General features: G+C 40.4%; 1 protein-coding gene across 1 annotated transcript; it reads left to right on the top strand.

Annotated features, from left to right (window-relative positions):
- The first annotated feature begins 2,077 nt into the window (after nt 1–2,077).
- On the top strand, nt 2,078–19,287 carry UBXN4 (UBX domain protein 4). The gene is made up of 13 exons (XM_063342536.1): nt 2,078–2,234; nt 8,879–8,981; nt 9,848–9,876; nt 10,711–10,829; nt 11,424–11,592; nt 12,044–12,146; nt 13,723–13,777; nt 13,902–14,066; nt 14,857–14,984; nt 16,017–16,119; nt 16,464–16,595; nt 16,962–17,170; nt 17,913–19,287. Exons 1-13 carry the CDS (start codon nt 2,153–2,155, stop codon nt 18,049–18,051), a joined length of 1,536 nt encoding a protein of 511 aa, XP_063198606.1. The 5' UTR covers nt 2,078–2,152; the 3' UTR covers nt 18,052–19,287.
- The last annotated feature ends 108 nt before the right edge of the window (nt 19,288–19,395 follow it).

Below are 19,395 nucleotides of genomic sequence, written 5' to 3'. Positions count from 1 at the left end.
TACGTGCTAGGAAATACACCAGAGCTTGTCTCCATGTTTACTCAAATGTGTTGCCTTTTTACTTGGCTTAAACTGATAATTTGATTTGTTAATCATGGATTAGTGTGAAGCAACAGTGCAATCAAAAAAAGTAATTCACTAATAAAAATATTTTCCTTTTAATCTAAGTAGATCTGTGTGTTTTGGGGGGGAATTAATCTCTTAAAATATAAATGACTGTTTTGCGTTGTTTCCCATACTGACTGCTGAATTTGGTTTTGTGTATTCACTTTAACAAACTAGCTGACATTTCCACCAGAGTAACAGATGTAATACACACACAAAGTTTGCCTAAGTCAGACAGAGACATGGCAGCACACCAAGGAACTGAATTCTGGGTAATGCTTCAGCTATCACTTTTATTTATTTCCCAATAAAGCTTTCTACTTACTAGCTACCCGTCCCTCTTCCTAGGCCTACAAACTGAAGACGTACATGCTTTTGCAGAGACACGTGCTCTAGGGTCTCTCAACTCAATTTCAGCAGCAGAGGCACACGCAACAGCAGCGACTCAGTGACCCTACAGTTACAGACTTATACTTTTAAAATTGTAATTATTTCAGAAGGTAATATAGTTCCTGATGATGTAAAATATTGCACACCCTTGCAAAAGTTACCTATCCAGTCATAAGTAAGCCTTTCCACTTTCACATTTAAGCAAAACTTTTTCCTCGCTTGAAGTGGTGTAGAAATTTTTGAAAATCTTATTTGTGAAATAATTTCCAAAAAATATGTTGTTCAACACTTCACTCGCCCTTCTCGCAACTTGGCTTCCAATTTAGGGTTTCAAATGAGGTGCAATGGATGCGAACTACAGCTGCTGGGAATGCCATGAGAATTAGTACAACACATCCAAGTTTGTCATAGAGCTTAAGATACTAATAAACGCTACAATCTAACCTGTTCTTCTACATGCACATGCATAATAGAGATGTCTTTTTGTTCATCTCAAAAAAAATTGTAGTTTCATTTAATACCACCCAGCCTTTGTCACTGTTCTTAAATCTGTTTTGTACAATGAAGAAAGAAAATACAACAAAAATAATACCATCTCAGCAGAAAATCTATAGTGTTCTAATGGTTACTTCTTAAAGAAACTTGCAGAAGCAGCATACGTGTATGCAAAGTTTACCCAGTGAGGATTAGTGACACGTTTTCCATGTGTTGCATCTTGAGAGGCAAAAGCATTTTTGTACGTTAACACTGATTTGCTTGTTTTGACAATCACTTTGTAGCTTTTTTTGTTGTCATTATCCAGAGACTTTTCTAATTAAACTCCAGGTTAAACAAAGCACAACAGCGAAAAGCTTTCCAGGCTGAAAGACTGTGCATTTTTTGGCCTTCAAATGTTTTAACAGCATCTGCCTCAGCAATATTTACCCAGAATACAGTTAAGAGTCCCAACTGTGTTTCAGAATAAGTGCAGCATTTTTTCCAAAATGTTATCATCAGAGCACTTGAAGGAAATTGTCCTGTCCTCGTTACTGTGAAATGTCCATCAAAGAGACTGTCTGCCTCCACCAAGGCTGTGCTGTAAACACTGTGCCATCCCTGTCCCACTCCCTCACACAGCCTGGCTCACCAGGCAGCACGGAGGATGTCCCGGCCTCATCCCCTGCCACTCATGGAGGCCCTATGCATGCCACACTCTCTACTTTTAACATATTTAGCATGGATTTCTGTCCGACAGGTACCTCCTCCATCATTTTTCTCCTCTGTCGCACCCTTGACCTTCCCAGGGTGGACGCTGGGGATGGGGCTAACTGTGCCCATCCTCTTCTCACAGCCCCTCACCGCAGGCGCTGGGTCGCAGGGTCTTTTCTCCCTGCAGTTGCCCCCGAGCCTGCCTCAGCCATTTTGGGGCGGAACAGGGCCGGGCCGCTGCCGTGGAAACACGCGAGGGACCAAGATGGCGCCGCGCTGAAGCGAACTCGCCGCCTCCCCGCGCGCGACCGAGGGGCGGGCACGCGCCGCGCGCGGCCGCCAATCCGAAGGCGCCGTGGGGCCGCGGGCGGGCGGCGCACGCGCGGGGCGGGGCCCGCCGTTGGAGGGGGCGTGAGGCGGCGGCGCAGGCGCCTGGCGGCGGCTGGCAGCGGCCGGGGCCCGCGGCATCATGATGTGGTTCGGCGGCTCCATCCCGGCTGCCATCGCCGCCGCCAAGCAGCGGAGTTCGGTCTTTGTCGTGTTCGTGTCAGGTACGGCCCGGAACGGGGCGGTGAGGAGGAGGAAGGGGGGGCGGTGCCGGGCGCCGGGGCCTGCCCGCCCCCGCACTGACACAGCGCTTGCGGCCGCGGGGCCTGGAGCCGCCGCTGCTGCTGAGGCAGGCTTCTGGACGGCCGGGCTGTCCCTCAGGCTTCTCAGGACGTCCCCGGGGTGCGGCGGCGCTGGAGCGGGGCGCAGTGGCCGTCCCCGTGGCGCGCTTCCCCCTCAAGGTGGGCCCGGCCTGCCCGCGGCCCTGTCAGCCGGCGCCGCGCCTTCCCTCGCCCCCGGGCGGAGCTCGCCGCAGGCTCCGCAGCGCCTCGGCCAGCTGTTGGTTCCCCGCCTCCACCTCCCGCCGTGCCGGGATTTCTGCTGTGTCAGTCCCAGTCCCGGCCCGGCCGTGCGGGGCTGCGGAGACTCCCAGCGCCTGGCCGTGCCCTGTCTGCGGGATGTCGGGGTTCTGCGCACCGCTCAGGGGCAGCAAAATTAGCTGCTTCCATGTTTTGTTTTTCCCTTCGTTATATCCTCTCATAAGCCTGCATTCAGGCTTACTGCTGTAAGTGTCCTAGCTGTTTGTGTACACTGTCCTTTGTTTTTCCAGTTCCCCGTACTGTTTGTTCTGTAACTGAATGGTAATTGAACAAACAACAGGCTGCCCAGGGAGGTTGTGGAGTCCCCTACTCTGGAGATTTTCAAGACCCGCCTGGATGCAGCCCTGAGGGATGTGCTTTAGGTAATCCTGCTCTAGCAGGGGAGTTGGACTAGATGATCTCTGGAGGTCCCTTCCAACTCTGAAGATTCCGTGATTCCGTGAAACCTATAGAAATGCACATTGTGTGTTGCCTTTCTGTCTGGAAAAATGAGAATGGGTAAAGGGAAAGGAGGACATTAGATGGACTTTCTTCTCATGTTTTTATGCGTGTGTTGTTTCTTTTGTTTTTAATATTGCCTTAAGTGCTTGTGGCTTGAAGTTTTTCAGATGCCTCATGGGAAAACAAGCACACTAAACGTGTGACTAGCGTTGTTCCCTTAAGAATTACTGAACCATGGGATTTGCTTAGCTTCAAGGAGAAGTTCACTCACAAAGGGGATGTGGACAGAAAAGTAAAGTGCAGTTAAGTTCCTTTGTTGACACAACTCTCCTTATACTTGGAGAACAGCATTTCCTACTGGCTGTCAAGCTGACTGCTAGAAATTGAGATCTTCCCAGCCCACAACATGCTGTGTTGGAGGAGGGGATGGGGCAGTGTATGCAGGCTTTAAGGCAGCATTTTAAAGCCCATGAATCATCATGGCAGGTGGGTGCCGTGATGTGGAAGCCTTGAACCACTGCAATTTTGTATTTTTTTTTAATAAACATACTTTAGTGTCTTTACCTACAGCTCCTACCTGATAGCTCTGTGCCTTCATAGTTAATAATGAGATGATCGTAGTGTGTTGAATAAAATTAAATGGAAAGCCAGGTGGTAAAACAACAAGAAACTTCCCGACAGAGGTGTCGTGCAACACTTGACATCTTCACCTGTGAAACATGTGCTGTGACTTGTGTAAAGGCTGATGTTCCCTCCAACTCCCTACTCAAGGTTAAGAGTTCTCTACTAAATTTCTTCGATGTTTCAGATGCTCTATTTTGGGCTTATGTGGCAAGCTACAGAGGTGGCTTCTGTGAGAAGCTGCTGGAAGCTTCCCCTATGTCTGATACAGGCAATGCCAGACAGCTCCAAGACGGATATCCCTGGCTGGAGCAGGTTTGCTAGCAGGACTTGTGACCGCATGGAAGGGACCCATGCAGAAGAACTACTGCAGCCCATGGGAAGGACTGACACTAGAGAAGTTTGTGGAGGACTGTCTCCTGTGGGAGGGACCCCACACTGCAGCAGGGCAAAAGTGTGAGGAGTCCTCCCACTGAGGAGGAAGGAGCAGCAGAGACAATGTGTGACGAAATGACAGCAACCACCATTCCTTGTCCCCCAGTGCTGCTTGGGGGAAGGAGGTAGAGAAATTAGGAATAAAGTTACAGTTGTGAAGAAAGTTATGGTGGGAGGAAGGTGTTTTAAGATTTGTTCGTATTTCTCATGATGCTACTCTGACTTTTGATTGGCAATAAATTTAAATTATTTTTTTTTTCCCCAAGTCGAGCCTGTTTTGCCCATAACGGTAATCGGTGAGTGATGTCTTCTTGTCCTTATCTTGACCCACAAGACTTCTGGTGTATTTTCTCTCCCCTGTCCGCTTGAGAAGGGTGAGTGATAGAGCGGCTTTGGTGGGCACCTGGCGTCCAGCCAAAGTTAACCCACCACAAAGATTTTTTTTTTTTTAATAGTAATTTGGTACCTATGAGTATTTTGAACTTGATACATATGTATCAGGGGTTGAGAGTGCACATTGTAACTTATTTCCAATATTTTTTGTGAAATTAAAATTGTACACAAAATAAGCCTTTTCTTTTAGATGCTAATGTAGATTAGGTGGGTATATGGATATGTAGATATAAATAGCGGAGATAAATTTATGATTGCAGGAATGTCACCTAGTTTTTATGTTGTAGTATGCTGTAAGGATTTGTTTTGTTTTGTTCTTACGAGCCCTGAAAAAGGGAGAATGTTACTTCAGGTGGCTATATCTCCAAAATGAAAGAGTTGGAGAGCTCTGCTCAGTTGTGGTCTACCCTAGAACAGTATGATCAGGGCAGCTGACCTGTGGTGGGGCGGATCGCGAAGCAGTTTTGTTAAACCTGCTGGGAAAGGGAATCGGGAAGCCCAAGAACATACTTTCCTGCCATGTGTGGAAGCAGGTGTGTTTGAAGGATGCCAAGTGCTGAAATAATAGTCTGGTTTTATGCTAGCAGTGATTGGGTTTGTTGTTTGGGTAGATCCCTGTTTAAAACCGCTCCATTGGTGGTGATGGTGGCTTTGAGTCTTTGACTTTGTGCCTACCCGTAGGCACTGGAGGCAAGCATTTGAAAGCGGCGTTCTGAGCAGGAAAACATTCTTCCAGAAGTGTTCAGTGTTTCTGTTTTGTTTTGTGCACTTTGTCCAATAATGTATATGGGGAAAAATAATTAATAAAGGGGAAAAAATTGATGAGAGAAACAGAAAATATAAATTAACTGTAGTTCTAGGGTGGCCACTGTGAAGAATAGCTATTAGATACGGCCTTGACAAAAATTACTGAATTCTGCTAGGTCCATCTCTGTTTGGTTTCTGCTACCATCTGTCTGTCCATCTCTTCCTCTTCACTGCACTTCTCTAAACAGGCACTAGAAAAGGAAGAACTGGATTATTCTTTCTGATTCCTGAATATTTTCCAGTCAAGCAAGGAATAATGTGGCTATTTATCTTAACAATGAGGTGGTATTTGTGGCTGTGATTACATGTTGTTCAACCAGTTTTTTTCTTTAATATTTTTGTTTGCAGCTATAATCGTAACATTTTTTTAGTTCAGTTTTCCAAAATGTTCATGGCATATTCTGGTGATGCAGTTGTGTAAGCATATTAAAGATCCTGTTGAATTCATGGGAAGTTGCAGTAAAAGGGGTTGCTCCATACTCTCCAGGGAGCATTAGGTGACACGTGTCTGCCTTACAAGACTGATTTTAAATATTAAGGTGAGGTGTTAGATTAGAGGCTTCTGTACACACAAAGCAAGGAAGTTGTGTTTGGGGACCAGACAAGTTACTTTGTGGCATCAAATAATTGCTAGTAGGTTCTGCTGCTGCACAGGGAAGAAATATTCCTGATACTGAAACAACTCTGGCGAATGTTTCTGGTATCTTGATGGTAGCTGTTGTGTAGATGATTTTCCAGCCTGCAGAGTTAAAAAACTCCTCTCATTATTTGAGTTACTAATCTAAAGTTAATTGTTCATTTGATATGAAACCCCCCTCAGGTACTTCCTGTGTTCTGATTGAGGTTTTTAACATTATTCTTTCCACAAGTTAGACATGTTCTGATCGTGGAAAATACCAGACCACTCATAAAAAAGTGCTTTTCAGAAGTGAAGGAGAAAAGAAAAAACTTCAAGCTAAAATGTTTGTGTTTCTTTTTAGTAACATTTGTAGAAACACTTCTTCCTTTGTTCATAACTTTATTTTTAGATTTATTTTCTTTTACAAAGCACTGATGAACAAGTAAGTTTGCAATCAACAAGCTATTTGTTAGTAATTTGTAGCCAAGCTGTATCAAAGCACTTTTCAAGTTAAATATGTGAAATGACGCAAAGGAGGAGGAGGTGAAGAGCTTAATGTCCTGGCTTTCTGTCATTCCAGAATGGGCAATCCTTACTCTTACTGAGTAGTTACAAAATGTTGGACACTGAGAAGTCAGCTGGGCTTGTCTGTCTCCTCCTGAAAGGAAAACACTTTTCCCTGATGACTGTGTGCTGAGGACCAGGGGAATAAAAGTCCTTTGGCAACTTGTGATGGTTTTGAATAAGTTCCTTGTACAGGAAATAAATAATTGCAGAAAGAGTCTCTTCCAGTTATCTGAATCACTTGAGAAATGATGGATACCTTTTCCCTAGATATCCCTAGGTATCTAATTTACGTGACCAGATGAGCAAGGGTGACTGCGAATTGTGTACAGGTCTTTCTGCTAAGTGAAATAAAGCGATGCTTTTGTTTGAGAAACATAAGAAATCTGAGGGTCTTGGGAATTAGAATTCCCAGGCAGTTGTGATAGCTCAGTGTTTAGCAGAATTATGAATTATGTCAAGTTGTGTTCGGCTTGACCTCTTGACTTTTTTGATGCTTTTCCTGTGACCTGGCAGTTTTCACTTCAGGATAGAATTACTACTACAAAAAAAATGAACCTTAACTGCTAAATGAGAAAGGGTTATCAAAACAAAAAGACATAAGAGAATAAGCAACTCTTCTGTGCGTTGTCGCAATATTAAACTGTGCTTCATGGCACAGAGCTTTATAAAATGTGAGTTATCAGCATTCTCATTCATGGGTCCCATCTCAGGGACTGTACTGTGAACACTCTCTGACCTGTGTGTGTCTTTCAGCATTCTTTTTGTACAGCAGTTGTTTATATGGAAAAGTTAGTGTTAGGCAAGTATTTAGATATTTTTAGTAGCCTAATCGGATGAGCACATGTCCTTCTGAAAAAGTGTGTGGTGAAGCAGCTGCCGATCTCTGAGCATTTGGAAATGGGGGAGGAGGAGGAGGCTAAGCCACCCTTGGCAGAACAGCTGCACCCATTACCCGCAATTGGAAGCACTGCACTTGAAGGAAGAGAAAAGGTTCCTGCATAAAATATCCTAAACGTGTACTTGCTTCTGTAGGATAATAGTAACAGACATGAATGCTTTCTTACTTGCCCCAATACTTCCAGGGAAAAATCAATACGTGTGGTTGGAAAACACTTTTCCAAAATAGGTGTATTTTTGATACATGTGTCTACGAGAAGAATTGTGGCCACACGATCATGGCCTTAAGACGGCAGTGCTCCACCAGGGGACTCCATGTATAACTCCTGATCTTTAACAAGTGAAAAATGCTGCATGAAATGGCAACTGGCGCAAACAAATGGTTTGTTGTTGTCATTGAATAATGGACTACTATACTTCTATACTTGTGACTCAAATTCTTCATCAAGAGTACAGACAATTCCAAGCTGCTAGGAAGTAATGCAGATTGAAGATAAACAAATGGTTGCAGGCCAATTTACTTCTTGAAAGGTGGTTAATATTAGTTGGAATCTATTTATTAACCCTCATCCTCACTAAACTAGTGCTTTGGAAGATAAAAGTATGATTGATGTGTTTCATTTGATTAAAATAACACTTCTGAATCTGTGTCCCTAGAGCATCTTTTCAGTTTCCCTTACTTAAGTAGCTCCTCTTCTACTGTTATTCTTGTTCTTCTGTGCTCTTCACTCCTTTTCCTCCCCTCCTGCTGCTACTGTTTATGTCAGCAACTGGAGTACAAAACTAAGTTACAAATAATCCTGCAAATAAATGTTTCTTAGTTTGTTTTTGTTGTTTTGTTTGTTTTTTTTTAACACCATCAAACTGTGAAACATTGTCTGCTGAATTACATACTTACAAGGAGTGGAAAATACAGTTTTACCTATTAGCAGCTGGTGTACCAATATGTAATTAAATTTATAATGAGGGGTAAGCAGCAGATAGTTTTAGCATGTTAACATGTCAAGCTTAGTGTCAGGGAGAAGCAATGGTTCCCTCTGTGCTGTGGGATTTCCTTGCATGCTATGAGTATATTGAAGCAAAATACTAAAGCATAAGCATACACACTGTAATATGAAAATGAAGTCCATTGCTAGTTGTGCAATTAGATGATGCAATCTAGCCAATCTTCAGACTTGCCATGACCTCCGGTTCCTCTGTGTGGTCCAGTCCCTTCTGCTCCCTTGGACCAGCTCACCATGCAATTGAATGACTGCAAAAGCTATGCACTTGCTGGCTTGGGAGGATTTTTTGTATATTAGGTTTTTGGCATGTTAGCAAAGCGAATCAGATGGAGTGAATTGTCTCCAGACTATCCAAAAAAATGATAAACTGACTTGAAAATAATTGTGAGTGTCTTTCAAAGGTGATTTCAAGCAGTTGAAGCAAAGCTGACCAGAGACAGTAGTTTGTGATGGGTTTAGCTTCATGCATGTGCTATATCTTGCAGGTGAGGATGAACAATCTGCTGAAATGGCTGCAAGGTGGGAAGATGAGAAGGTGACTGAAGCTGCCTCAGATGGTTTTGTTGCTATCAAAATTGACACCAAAAGGTTTGATTCTATTTTAGTTCTGTCTCTTATACAATATTTCATTGATGATGATGAGAGTAAGAGGCTTTTGAAGTCCTCACCCTGATTTGGAGGTAGCCTAAATATAAGGTTCCAGAACATAAGTTAATTCAGTAGTCCTGAAGCCGCTAGAGACTGAGAAAATTCCAAATTTCAAAATTTACTATTGTGTTCTGCAGACTATTCATTGCATATTTCAGTACTAGTAAAGGAATGCTTGAGGCTGTCTTTTTTCAACAGGAAGAGACACAAAAGTTATGTAAAAAAGCTGGAATCAAAATGCAAGTACTCTTGAGGCAGTTCTTGATTTGCCAAGTTACGTAATAAATTTTAAAACTTTCATGAATTCAGAAAGATAAAAATCTGTAAAGCCCTAGAGAAAATGTGTTTGTCTCTATTGTAACACATAGAATAGAGAAGCATTGAAGTTCTTGGGTAAATGACTCAGCTCTTTATGTTATGTTTAAGCGTTCCAGTCCATGTGCAGGAAGTGCATTGACATTTCCCAAAACAACATTATTTTGAAATGCTCTATAGACGTTTTAATAGACTTACTATATTACTTGCATTCAATAGACTAGACGTCTTTTCCCTGAATTGCTTCTTAGTACTGTTTCCCTAAATCTTATGTAGTCAACTGTGATAACCAAGGATTGTCACCATGTCAATCAACACTTACGCAAAATGTTAATGAGAAGATGCCATGCAAATTTGCCTTTAGCTTTCTCTCAAGTATTTAAATAGTTTTGGGTGTGGTAGTAGGACAGTTATTTTTATGATGAAAGACTTAATCTGAAGTTGTTGCAAAGTGATTGCTCCTCCTAAATTAATCTTTTCTTTTTAAACAGTGAAGCATGCCTGCAGTTTTCTCAAATTTGTATCCTTTGAGTTCAGTTTAGATGCTACATTATGATTACAGATAATTGTTCTTTACATGTTAATACTGTTCTTAAGACAAATATTTACAAGCAAGATTATTAAATACACTTCTTATGGCACAAAAATAAGTAATAAACTATGTAGTTAAAAGATACCATCTATGTGTTCAACTTACTGTCAGTTCTTAGAGAAAGTGAACGAGTTGTTTGGGGTTTTTTTTAATGTTAATCCTATTTAATTCTCCAAACAGAAAATTATCCAAAGCTTATGTAAACAAAATAACCCATTGGTATTACTGATCAGTATTAGAAAGCAAGCAAACAATGCTTTAAATTATTAGCAGGAGTTCAGAGTTACAGAGGAGGAAGAATGTGTAGGGGACTGGGTTCTATCAGGTAGACAGGTATGAAGTTAGGTAAACGTCTGCCTGCCTTAAGTAGGTGGCTGCATGTAGCTCAGGAATTCTGTATGATGCCAGGAAATGGAATTTAGTAGCTTTGGCTTTCTTGATGCTGTAAAGAATTCATTGTTGTGTACATAACGTGTTGTCTCACAGTAAAACAAAATCTTTCAAGTCAAAGCATAATCGGTTGTCAGGTATGTGTGTGCTGGAGACAAATATTTTGGCTTAAACCATTTCAAAGAAAAGAAGAAATGCTAATCGGTTGTATGTAATGTCTTCCAGCATTTTTGTTAGCATCTACTGACTACTGATGGCCAGATGGAGATAGAGTATTGGACTAGAAGCTTCTGTAGGAGGGACTTCTGCTTTTCCTTTTAAAATTACTCCATAAACTTTTGTCATTTGTTACCCTTAACTGTTGCTGTGCAGATCCTGTAGTGTGCGTTCCATCCAGTTTTTTTATAGGAGACAATGGAATCCCTTTGGAAGTTATTGCTGGCAGCATTTCTGTTGAAGAGCTCGTTACCAGAATCCATAAAGTTAAACAGGTAATGCTTGCTAACAGACTGGATATCTCAGGTTGAGTCGGATACCACATGCTTAAGACAGGACATGTCCCTGGCGCTTAGCATGTGCCTTGGGGAGGTAGGAATTACTGGTTCTGTATCCTTCCAACAACAGAATCTGCAAACTTAAGTTCATTACACAAATTGAAGAGGCTTGAAAGCACAGTGCAGAAGTGGTACGGTATTTTTTTGTTTCACAGGTTGTTCTAGATCATGTGTGTAACACCTACAGTATTGAAGAAATATGTCAAGAACTCTAAACTGAAATAACATACCAATTACTCTTTCAATTCATATGTGGTTTTGTAATATTGTTTCATAACGTGGATTTATAAAATTATGCTATGGAACATAACATAAATGTAGATAGTTTTATCACTTTGATTCCAAGTGTAAGACTAAAATTAGGAAAAAATATGAAATGACTGCATCATATTCAACAATATGTGATAATTTTAGTTTTATATTTTAAATAGGGCTGATTCTCCAAAAATAGTTTAGTCTTGACCTGTGAGCCTGTAGAAAATATTCAAAGTTTCATATTCTCATTTCCCCCCCCCCCCCCCAATTTCTTAGATGCACAGAGTAAAAGGGCAGCCTTTGGAAAATGGAAGTCAGTCATCTGCTCCCTGTCCCTCTTCTCAACCTGATGGTGCTTCAGAAAATACACAATCCAGAGCAGTAGAGTTTTGTGAGTCTCCTGAGTCTGTTGTGTCTGAGACAATAAGACCTTCTGTTGGTAATGGTTAGTATTTTTACACAAATGCTAGCTAATTTGCTTTTGAAATAGTTTTCCATTTCTTAAATTGTTATATGATGGTACATAAAAGGCAATACATTGAGTGGACTTGTTGAGGAAAAACTTGGATATCCCAGAATGTTTCTTCCAAGTCTAGAGGGAAGAATAACTTGTCATTCTGCTCAGTTTTAATGAGTGAGAAATCTATGGCTTATAATACACTAAAAATTGTGTATGCTGTCTTGAAGTAGGATTCAACTTAAAACGTTTCTTTGGGTCAGTAATCTGAAACCAAATTGGAGGCGGGGGCGGTGTCTAAATAGCAGAACCTGGTATCTCCTTGAGGTATCCTAGTTGCTGCAAATTATGGCTAACAATGAGCATGATATTTTTTCGTGATAAGAAATATACCTTTTATTTTTCTCATATGCATTACTTTCTCATAAATCACTTGAAGATGGAGCAAATTCAGGTCAAGCAAGCCAGGAGGCAACTAATTCTTCAGATGAGCAAGCGAGTGCTGCTCGGCCTGTGAATGATCTTACACTCAAAGTAGAAAGGTAAGTCGTCTTTTGCAGACTTCCTAATGTGTTGTATTTGTTTCCCAGGAGGCAGTTCTGTTGGTTTGGGGGTCAGTTTTTTTGAACAAACAGGCTTAATTACAAGGTATTTGGTGCTTATTCTGTTATAATCTGGCAAACATTTCTGCGGTCTTATTTTTGTTTAGATGTCTGTGACAATACTAGGGTTGATACAAAACCAGTCTTTAAATTAATGTTATTTTTCATGTAGTCTGAAAGAAAAGGGTAATCTGGAAAACTAAAAATGTTCTCCTTGCTTTGAAGTAAGTTGAATACAGACAATTTGTTTGCTGCAAAAATTTTGAAGGAGTTAAAACATTGAACTGAAAGCACTTGATACTGGGGTAATAAAGTGCTAACGTAGTTTTTGTACACAGATGCCATCTTATTTCTTTTTCTTGTCTATTTGATGACTGTTTGGAGTCTAGGCATATTGAAAATGCCACAGGAATTCTATTCTGAGACTCTTGTTTTGATCAGTGAAGAGTAATGAGGTCTGATGAGCAATGCTAGTTCTAGTATTTTAAAGTATGGTGACCAGAAACATCTGGTTCAATACATCGTTCATTCATTAAATTGATTGTTTTTAAATGCAAGTTTTTGTGTATAAACTTGTTTTTAGCATCTGTAAAGCTGATACTATTTGTAATATCTTATCTAAAACCAGTAACACATACTTAGTAAATAGGATTATTTACACTGCTAAAATATGTTTTAAAACTTTTTCATGTTTAATTTCAGTTTTCTTCCAAAGTTGTTGGATAATAAGTATAACTTTTTACTTACCACTGATAAGAAAACACAGTCAGTATTTTAATATAAATACCAAAGTTCCTTTCTAAAATGTGCGTTAAATTAGGCCATATTTGCATATATCTACAGCATTTCTTTCAGTGGAAAAAAGAAGCAAAGCTCTGCAGTAATTACCAGTTTCTTTTTAAAGAAGCAAACCAGCTATGATACAAACAAAATTTTTCTGATTATCTGACTTCTCATGTTGTTTGGTCATGCCTGCCTTTTCCACAGACTTAAAATATATTGTAAATTACTATGGGTTTTTTGCGTCAGTCCTTATTCTAAGGCACCTTTCTGGGTAGATGAGAGAGGTGCATGTGCATCTATGTCAGCGCAATATATTATTTGCGTTCCATTTTAGGAAGCAATGTGCAGAAGAAACCAGATGGCTTAAATAGCTAAGAAGGGATTGAGATTTAGTGTTTCTGTTACCACAGATCATAAATAGTATTTGCTTACTGTATGTCTTTAGAAGTTGGTTTAACAGTAAGAACATGTAAGATTCTTCATTTACTGAGTGGAAGAGGACAGACGGAATATGTTAGAACTCCATTAAAAGTTGAAAACTAGGTGGTGAATCACCACCTCATCTTTTTATGGATAGTACACCCGCATGTGAATGAATCATTACTGTTAGACTGGGTATTAGCACTGTCTTACAGTTCATTTTCATGCGTTCAGTTCTTCTGTGTTTGCAAATGCTTTATGAAAATTGCAGATACTGCAATTTAAAGACTTTTCACTTTATTCTTAAATTTAGAATAACAAAAAAGCTTGAAGAAAGACGAGAAGAGAAGAGGAAAGAAGAAGAACAGGTAACACGAAGATGTAAAACTGCTTGCAATTTTTTTTATACCCTTATTTGTATAAATGCGTAATTCCTTCTCTTGTCCAAGGCAATTTTGTGATCCAATTTTTATGTCTCTGTTGTTTATTCAGAAAGAAATTAAGAAAGAAATTGAACGGAGAAAAACTGGTAAAGAAATGTTGGAGTACAAAAGACGACAGGAAGAAGAATTGACAAAACGTATGTTAGAGGAAAGGAACAGAGAAAAGGCAGAAGAGAAGGCTGCTAGAGAGCGTATAAGACAACAGATTGCAATGGTAAATTTTTCATTTTGGAAGATTGTTTGCTGCTTCTCTCTCACAAGGACCACTGGTGCACTAAAAAGATACGTTTTCTCGTTCCGTGAAACTTCAAAAGATTGTAAATTTTCCTGTTTGGAATCCTGTGACCTTGTATTGTAACAATTAATGTGTTTGGGGTTTATATAGCATCTCCCATGTATAAAATTAAGCTTTTCCTTTCACATTAATGATCTTTTCTATCTGAATGAACATACCAACTTTTCTATCACATTGCTTGAGTCCAGTGGAGAATTATCATTTAAACATAAAAATAATTGCAATTTAAGCATAGTTCTGGAACGGAATCAAGGGGATATTTAATTGTGGAATACGCAGAAGAACACTGATCTCAAACTGGTTGTGAGGAGTATGTTCTAAGTTTGTGTGTGTATATATATATATGTGTACATATATGGATATATAAACAGTTCGTAACAATCCCTCCTCATTGTCAGGTTTTGGCCTAGAACACTTAGTACTGTAATCGTGTAACTTGTCATAAGATTTTTCCCTTTATCTTTACTGGAGTGTTAAACTTGCATGGGAAGATCATCTATTAACAACTATTTGCATGAAGTGAATCACTGAAAAGTGTCATCTTAGCTAATGACACGAGATTGTGCAGTTTGGCAGTGAATAATTCTTTGCATCACTACTGTCTTTTCTCCTTGTCGGGTACTGAGTACAGATCATAGGCCTCAGATTTAATGAATATTAAGCTACAATTTATGGTATAAATTAAGGTTTGTGTTTGGTCCTTTCACAGGATCGTGCTGAGAGAGCAGCTCGCTTTGCAAAATCGAAAGAAGAAGCAGAAGCTGCAAAAGCTGCAGCTCTTCAGGCTAAACAGGCTGAAATAGAGGCCAGAAAAGAAGCATCTCAAAAGGAGCGAAGGTGAGTTCCTGTAGAAAAAGGAATTTATATTCTTGTGGAGAAAGGTAAAGAAACTTCACGTAAATTTTTAAGAGATTTAGTGTATACATCATAATCTATTAATTGATGCCATGTTGAACTGTTTAAATAGTGGCATAAAAAGATGTCTGTCTTTTATATTATTTATTTGTAGCTATTTACATGAATATTATGTTCTCTGGTAACTTTCATCCTTTTGACATTCCTGATTATGAAACGCTAACCACCTTTCTTTGTGTGTTATTTTAGTTAGAAAAAGCTTTTATATGTCTGATCTTTGATTTAAATACCAGCTGTAACAGGGCTAGGTGGGGAACTAGATAAGGTGAGAATGTGATAGATAATGACTAGGCAGAATGACTAGACAATGTCAGAACTGCACTGAGGAGTGTGGTGCTGGCCCAGCTGTTTGTGCATGCAATTAGCTTGGATTCAGCTCATCAGCTGTCCGTGTCAGAGCTGTCTCCTGCTCAGCCCAACACTGCTGTTCTGAGACATATTCTGACCCGTACAGACCTTACGTGGAGTTACGGAGCCACAGCAAGTCTAGCGCTGTACCTGAGAGAGGTCAAGTACGGGCGTAGCAGCCTGTGCTGGTGTTGAAGCTCGAGCAGTAATGCTGGGCCGTAGCTAGTTGAATATAGAATTACTTGCCAAGCCAGCTTAGATGTCTGTGCCCTCGTAATACAACTTCTTGAAAAAAGAGCAAATGTAATACAGGCTACACAAAAGAAATATGGGTTATCTTTCATTCATCTATTCATTTCTGCATGATTGCAGTGTCTGGTTTGAATGATGATGGGTCTTGGACTCTGATTAAAAACCAGAGGAGATGCGTTGTGAGATATGAGCAGGTAGTTAGAAGCTGTGGATCCAAACTTACAAGCCATCTGCACTACCATAAGTAGGATGACTGTTCTGCTCTTCCACATTTCAATACTGCCAAGCTGAATGCCCAGGAGTGTTTGTCTGTGTCTGTTCATGTTCTGACTGACCCTGTTACATGTCCTGCAGTGCAATAGCCAGGATTCAGTTCCGCCTCCCAGATGGATCTTCCTTTACTAACCAGTTCCCATCTGAAGCACGACTGGAAGAAGCAAGGCAGTTTGCTGCACAGGTAAATTGGTGGTTCCTTTCCTACATGCTGATTACAACTTGGTGTAGCATCAACTAGTTGTTGATCGTGGTGGAATTGTCATCAACTGCTTTCCTTTTTTGTTTATTTGAAGGGGGTTTTGGTAGCAGCCTTTTCCAGTGCCACCAGCTGCCTTTGTATTACTGCAGCATATCATTAGTTAGAGATAGTAGGATATGAAAAACCTTAATTTCTCTATGTGAATGTGATTGATAGCTTGATACAGAAATCTTGGGTCAATGCGGCAAGGTATACTTAACTGGCAAATCTGCAGTTGTTTGAAAGGGAAGAGTTACAAATAACATGTTTTCTCTATATTTTCCCAGACGGTTGGTAATGCTTATGGCAATTTTTCACTGGCAACAATGTTTCCCAGAAGGGAGTTTACCAAAGAAGATTATGGAAAGAAATTACTGGAACTAGAGTTAGCACCCAGTGCTTCGGTGGTGTTGCTGCCGGTAGGTGTTGGGTTGCTGTTTGTTTGCTTTTCGTTTCCTTGCAAACGGCAGTACTGTAGCTGGATATCTGCTGTTAGTCAGCCATGATAATATTTGGCTTGAATTTTGGTCTTTTCTGTGTCTAAGACAGATGGCAAAATTACTTTAATTTTTGTCAGGAGTGATTTGGAGGAGGGCTTTTTCTGAAGCAGATAAACGGTGGTATAGATATTTGTCCAATGTGTAACCAAAGGGGTTCGCTTCTGTCTCCTGAGCTGCTTCTAAATTATGGATGAAATACTCTGTCTACAAGAGCGCGACTTTAATGTCTGACCAGTTTGCTTTATGTATGACCAGCCTGACCAGTTTGCTTTGCTTTATGTCCAGGCGGGAAGACCTGCTACTTCTGTTGTTCAGGCTTCAGGCAGTGATCTGTGGAAGTTCTTGGGCACAATACTTTATCCCCTCTTAGCAGTTTGGAGATTTATTAGCAACTTCCTGTTCACAAGTCCACCCCCCTCCCAGTCTACTATGAGATCAGGTCATCAGCAAGACCATTCAAATCCTTCAGCGTCTAGCAGCGTGGAGCAAAGCAGGTAATCAAAACTCATCAAGGCAGCTATTTTTCAAACTGCTTGTGAATTGTTTTCACCGTGTAGTAGGGAACTGAACTTCATCTGGCTCTTAACTGCTGCCTTCTCTTTGCAGTTTCTGGCCACCACCCTTCCATCTGCTTAAAAAGGGACAGCCTGGTGGCTGGTAAACTGCATGGCAGCTCTGACTAGGATTTCTGATGAGGATTTCTTGTTTTTTATGCCTGTGATTAAGCAAGATCCTTACTGTTTGCTTCAGTTTCCAGTTAGAGTAGCAAAAGCATTGTCTCGCAGTCACTTATGAATAGGGAATTGAGCTGTAACTACAGCTGTGGGCTTCACTTGATACTGTTTGGAAGATAAACGTTTGGAAAATTAGTTGTCAAACTGTTACGGTGTGGTTGTACAAGAAACCCAAGCAACTGCAGTCTGATTTTGATGGGTAAGGCTTTGTGTTGCCAAGAGGATGAGAGCTCTGCTGTCCCGGAGAGCCGCTGGGCCGTTTCACGTGAAGCAGCCATAACAGGGGCTTTCCAGGGCAAGTGAGACTCTGGCAGTTTGTCTGACTGCTAAATGACAATTTTTCAGCTGGGTGTTGCTTCCCAAGGAAACAAAGGGCTGATGAAGAAAACTATTATTGGGGATAAGAGAAGGAAGGATGCATGATTTGCATTTATTGCATTTGCTTCTCTTGTGTAATTATGACTGGGAAAACTGTCAAACCTCGCTGTCATTTGTACCCTAGGCAAGCAGTCAGGAAACGAGTAGTGGAAAAGCGGGGGGAAGACTTCAAAAAAGAAGGCAAAATATATAGACTGAGGACTCAAGATGATGGAGAAGATGAAAACAATACTTGGAACGGAAATTCTACACAACAAATGTAGTTTTGAGTAACTGCAGTAATCACTGTCTGGCGCTTTCTTTTTTTTTTTTTTTTTTTTTTTCTTATGTGATCTAAGTCAACTAAAGCTTCTGGACAAGTGGGGCTTATTTTACACTGACTGAATTACTTAATTCTTTTCCTGCAGTGGAGTATGGAATAAAGTCACCGAAGTCAGAAAAATCAAGTGGGTGTGGCTGAGGCCTAGAAGCAAAGTGTTAAAAAGACTGAAAATCTCCGTCAGCTTTCATAATCATTACCCTACTGCCATAGGAAGGCACTTTTTAATCTATAAATATTCTGCTATATAAATTTAAGGGCCAGATATATTAATATAAAGGTCATGGTAGGCAATGACTGATTAAAATGAGGGTTTCAGAAGCACTATAAGTAGCAAATCAGGTAACTAATTTATGTTTAACTTTTTTCTTGCTTCTGCAACTGCAAGCAAAACCTTGTAGTTTTTAATTCCCCAAGCACTCAATAAACTATTTTCCAGAAAATGTAACTATCTTCTCTCGTAAAGTTCCTCTGAAGTACTTGTGTCCCAAAGAAGCAAGCAGTTAGGGTCATATATTGAAACTTAAAATATAGCGGACAAACTTTTTATTTCAGTTTAAATGACCTCACTTGGGCCTTTTTCATATTCAGATCTGAAATAGTGTTTTGGGTCCAGGTGATGATGGTACAGGAAGAAAGAAGATGGGTCCTTATCAGATAAAATGGAAATGTTGTTAGCAGTGGGCTGCAGCACAGGAACCTCAAAGAATTTCCTTTGGAGGAGGAAGGGTCGTAGCCTTCCCCCCCCCACTGTACCAACTGTGCATCTCAGTGTCAGAGACATTTAATTAAGTGTCACACTCTGTTCAAATGTGAAGGCATAGTACTAGGGCCACTTCCATTTTATTTTTTTTATAATTTATGATACATAATTCAAAAAAATACATGAAATAAAGTTCATTCTCCTAGCCCCGTTTTCACCAGTACAGACACTAACTTATCTCAGAAGCACTAAGAAGCAGGGGAGCTCCCTCAGAGACCTGCATCATCCAGGGGGAGATGGTGAAGTGAGAACAGATGAACGTTCCAGTTCAGAGTCCCTATGCAGATAGGAACAAGCAATTGTACTTTTGTCTTTAAGAAATCACATTAATAATGCCTGGGGAGAAAAGAGAAAGTTATCATAGAAAAGAAAATTGCTTTTGTATTTTAAAGTTCAGTATTAAAGTATTTTGAACAAGATGATGAGGAGCCATCTCTAAGGCAAGACACACAGTTGCAGTAATATAAGCAGGTTTCTCTTCCTGGTGCTATAGGCTTTTTTAATAAAAAAACCAAAACAAAAAAA

Source organism: Chroicocephalus ridibundus, chromosome 7 (assembly GCF_963924245.1).
Source record: "Chroicocephalus ridibundus chromosome 7, bChrRid1.1, whole genome shotgun sequence".
NCBI classification, from domain to species: domain Eukaryota; kingdom Metazoa; phylum Chordata; class Aves; order Charadriiformes; family Laridae; genus Chroicocephalus; species Chroicocephalus ridibundus.
The sequence above is the reverse complement of the archived record's forward strand: the minus strand, read 5'-3'. Positions and strand labels throughout refer to the sequence as shown.